Source organism: Rhagoletis zephyria, unplaced genomic scaffold (assembly GCF_001687245.7).
Source record: "Rhagoletis zephyria isolate East Lansing unplaced genomic scaffold, Rhagoletis_zephyria_1.1 Rzeph_scaffold_01820, whole genome shotgun sequence".
Taxonomy (NCBI): Eukaryota; Metazoa; Arthropoda; class Insecta; order Diptera; family Tephritidae; genus Rhagoletis; species Rhagoletis zephyria.
The window spans coordinates 74,258-77,831 of NW_016158904.1; the positions used below are offsets into that span (position 1 = coordinate 74,258).

Here is a 3,574-nt window from a genome sequence, read left to right on the forward strand (position 1 = left end):
CATAATACATACATACATACATACATACATACACCATTTTTTGTTTTTTTTTACGAGGAGCAAGCATCGAAAGCCTGTACCCGTCAGTGTGGGACTTTAACCCGAACTAAGCCTCCTACTGTCCAAGTACCGAACCCCCCGGTACCACCGTCAAGTATTTCGTCGGGAGGCGGTTGAGCACTAGGCTCGCACATTCGTTCCAGTCGGTTGTACTCAGTCCTGGGCTACACCTAGTAGGCTTTGCCACGTCTTGTTTAAAGAGAAATACCCTTTTTTTAAACTATTTATTTATTTATCTCTTAGATACAATTTATTATCTTCGCTTTTATAGGCAGTTAGAACAAATACCTTAAAATGACGGCATGCCATATGCTGGTATTGCATTGAGCAGGCTTGCATAAGAGACGAGTTTCAGGCCCGTATACGTATGTATGTATACTGCCTTTGCGGTTGGAACGGTCTAGGTTCCGATCCGCACCAACGCGCCGAAATTCGAAACTGCACTTTATTTGCGGCTGGAACGCCCTAGGTTCCAGTCCGCGCCTATTATCGATCGCGCAAATTTTCGAGATTGCCACCTGGGCGGCTGNCTCTTTAGTGTCATATTTTCATATTCTGCTGCCGGAGGGAGAATCTGAAATACTTTAGCAAAATGTATGGAGAAAATAAGGCATCTAATGCACATACATATGTGCACATACATACATATACATAGGCTGACTTCCCAAACCTATCAATACAATATTTGGAAATTGTTATACTGCGGTATTCAAACTGTTTGTATATGCAGAGTTGCGACACATTGCAACCATAAACAGTGCATATTTTAAATATTCAGTATAGCAATGAACAATTTTTCTGAATTTTCCATTTCTAAAACACCAATGCTAACCAATAACAAACGAAGCATCAACTTTGTTTCTGATGCAGTGATTGCTCTAGCGATGCGTTTCGATAACTTTATGGAACCTTATACTTTGTACGTATGCAAAGCAATCGACGCTATGGAAATCAGCCATAATACATACATACATACATACATACATACACCATTTTTTGTTTTTTTTTACGAGGAGCAAGCATCGAAACCTGTACCCGTCAGTGTGGGACTTTAACCCGAACTAAGCCTCCTACTGTCCAAGTACCGAACCCCCCGGTACCACCGTCAAGTATTTCGTCGGGAGGCGGTTGAGCACTAGGCTCGCACATTCGTTCCAGTCGGTTGTACTCAGTCCTGGGCTACACCTAGTAGGCTTTGCCACGTCTTGTTTAAAGAGAAATACCCTTTTTTTAAACTATTTATTTATTTATCTCTTAGATACAATTTATTATCTTCGCTTTTATAGGCAGTTAGAACAAATACCTTAAAATGACGGCATGCCTTATGCTGGTATTGCATTGAGCAGGCTTGCATAAGAGACGAGTTTNCTTCCAGTCGGTTGTACTGAGTCCTGGGCTACACCTAGTAGGCTTTGCCACATCTTGTTTAAAGAGAAATACCCTTTTTTTAAACTATTTATTTATTTATCTCTTAGATACAACTTATTATCTTCGCTTTTATAGGCAGTTAGAACAAATACCTTAAAATGACGGCATGCCTTATGCTGGTATTGCATTGAGCAGGCTTGCATAAGAGACGAGTTTCAGGCCCGTATACGTATGTATGTATACTGCCTTTGCGGTTGGAACGGTCTAGGTTCCGATCCGCACCAACGCGCCGAAATTCGAAACTGCACTTTATTTGCGGCTGGAACGCCCTAGGTTCCAGTCCGCGCCTATTTTTCGATTACACAAGTTTTCGAGATTGCCACCTGGGCGGCTGGAACGCCCTAGGTTCCAGTCCGCGCCTATTTTTCGATTACACAAGTTTTCGAGATTGCCACCTGGGCGGCTGGAACGCCCTAGGTTCCAGTCCGCGCCTATTTTTCGATTACACAAGTTTTCGAGATTGCCACCTGGGCGGCTGGAACGCCCTGGGTTCCAGTCCGCGCTTACGCTTTAATTGGTAAGTTTCATGCTCAAGGGACGGTCTGAAAGCACAAGTTTCTTAGCTGTACTACTCGGGCGGCTGGAACGGCCTAGGTTCCAGTCCGCGCCTACGCTTTGGTTGGTGAACATCATAGTTTGGTCACAGTCCGCGGCTATGCTAAGAGTTGGCTTAATCACGGGTGATACGCCGCTGTCTCTCTAGGTCCCTCAGTTCCTTCAAAATTGAAGTTAGTGTGTGGCTGGTTGATGCCCATTCACTGGCTCCTTTCACCATATAGGCGACTATGGACTGTGGCGTAAACACCCCTCCAACAGCTAGTTTCAGTTGGTTCATCTGCCGATGGAATCAAGGGCACTCAAAGAATACGTGGTGCACATCTTCTTCCACGCCATTTCGACAGAAGTCGCAGTACGGGTCGTGCTCATGTTTGAATTTAAATAGGTATGCCTTAAAACAGCCATGACCACTAAAGAACTGACTAAGATAAAAATCTACTTCGCCATGCATTCTATCAAGCCAGGATACCAGATTTGGTATGCAGCGATAGGTCCAACGACTTTTAATCGTACTATTGCACTTGTTTTGCCACTCCGTAATGCTGCTTTCCCGGGCTTGGCGTCGGTCTAATTGAGTTAGACTACGCGGTGTGGATGCAAGGACCGTCGATTCTCTCGCCAGTATATCTACGGGTATCATACTGGCGATTATGAAAGCTGCTTCGTCCGACACTGTTCTGAAGGCGCTGCAAACTCGGAGCGCGCATAAACGGTATGTTGAGTTGACTCCGCGGAAGTAGGCTGGACACTGTGCCGCGTTTGACCAAATTGGGGCCGCATACAGTATTTGGCTTTTAACCACGCTCGCTAAGAGTAAACGTCTGCGCTGTTTCGGTCCTCGCGTATTAAGCATTATTCGCGATAGTCCCGTGATAGTTGAAGCTGCTTTCTCTCTCACATAGCTCAAGTGGGCGCTGAAAGTAAGACGCTTGTCTAGCACCACTCCCAGGTATTTAATTGTGGGTTTCGTTATGATGGTGTGGTCGCCAATTTTTAGCGCTACCTCCTCTAGTTTCTTACGACTCGAGATAAGTATTGCTTCTGTTTTTTGCTCGGCTAGCTTCAGGCCGAAGCTATTTAACCAACTTTTAATCACGCACGGCTGGAAAACCAGTACTTTAGACCCCGACTCGTTTACCAGCATGCTACCATCCACCGTTTGCCAAGGGTCAGCAGACTCCCTGGCCGAGCACCTAATGGCCGATATTCGCGCAGCATGCGATGCTTCAATGGCCAGGAGAACTTCCTCCACGTATCGTCATGCGGTTTACTGGTGGAACGATAACATAGCGGACCTGCGAAAGAAATGTCTAAGATGTAGACGAAACGCTCAGAGAGCTAGGGAAAGAGACAACTTCGTGGTACTTCGTGCGGCTTATAAGAGTACACGCGACGCACTAAAGAAAGGAATTCAAGAAAGTAATGCGTTTTAGAGCTTTGCGATGATGCTGAACGGAATCCTTGGGGCTCGGCTTACAAATTTTCTCAAAAAAGCTGAAAGGCAGAAACATGAATCCGACAAACGCTG

The 3,574-nt window shown here is 45.4% G+C and overlaps 1 protein-coding gene across 1 annotated transcript; it reads right to left on the reverse strand.

The window, feature by feature from the left end:
- Positions 1-2,335: 2,335 nt before the first annotated feature.
- Positions 2,336-2,899, reverse strand: LOC108365260 (uncharacterized). Its single transcript, XM_017619249.1, has one exon. It carries the CDS (start codon positions 2,897-2,899, stop codon positions 2,336-2,338), a length of 564 nt encoding a protein of 187 aa, XP_017474738.1.
- Positions 2,900-3,574: the final 675 nt, after the last annotated feature.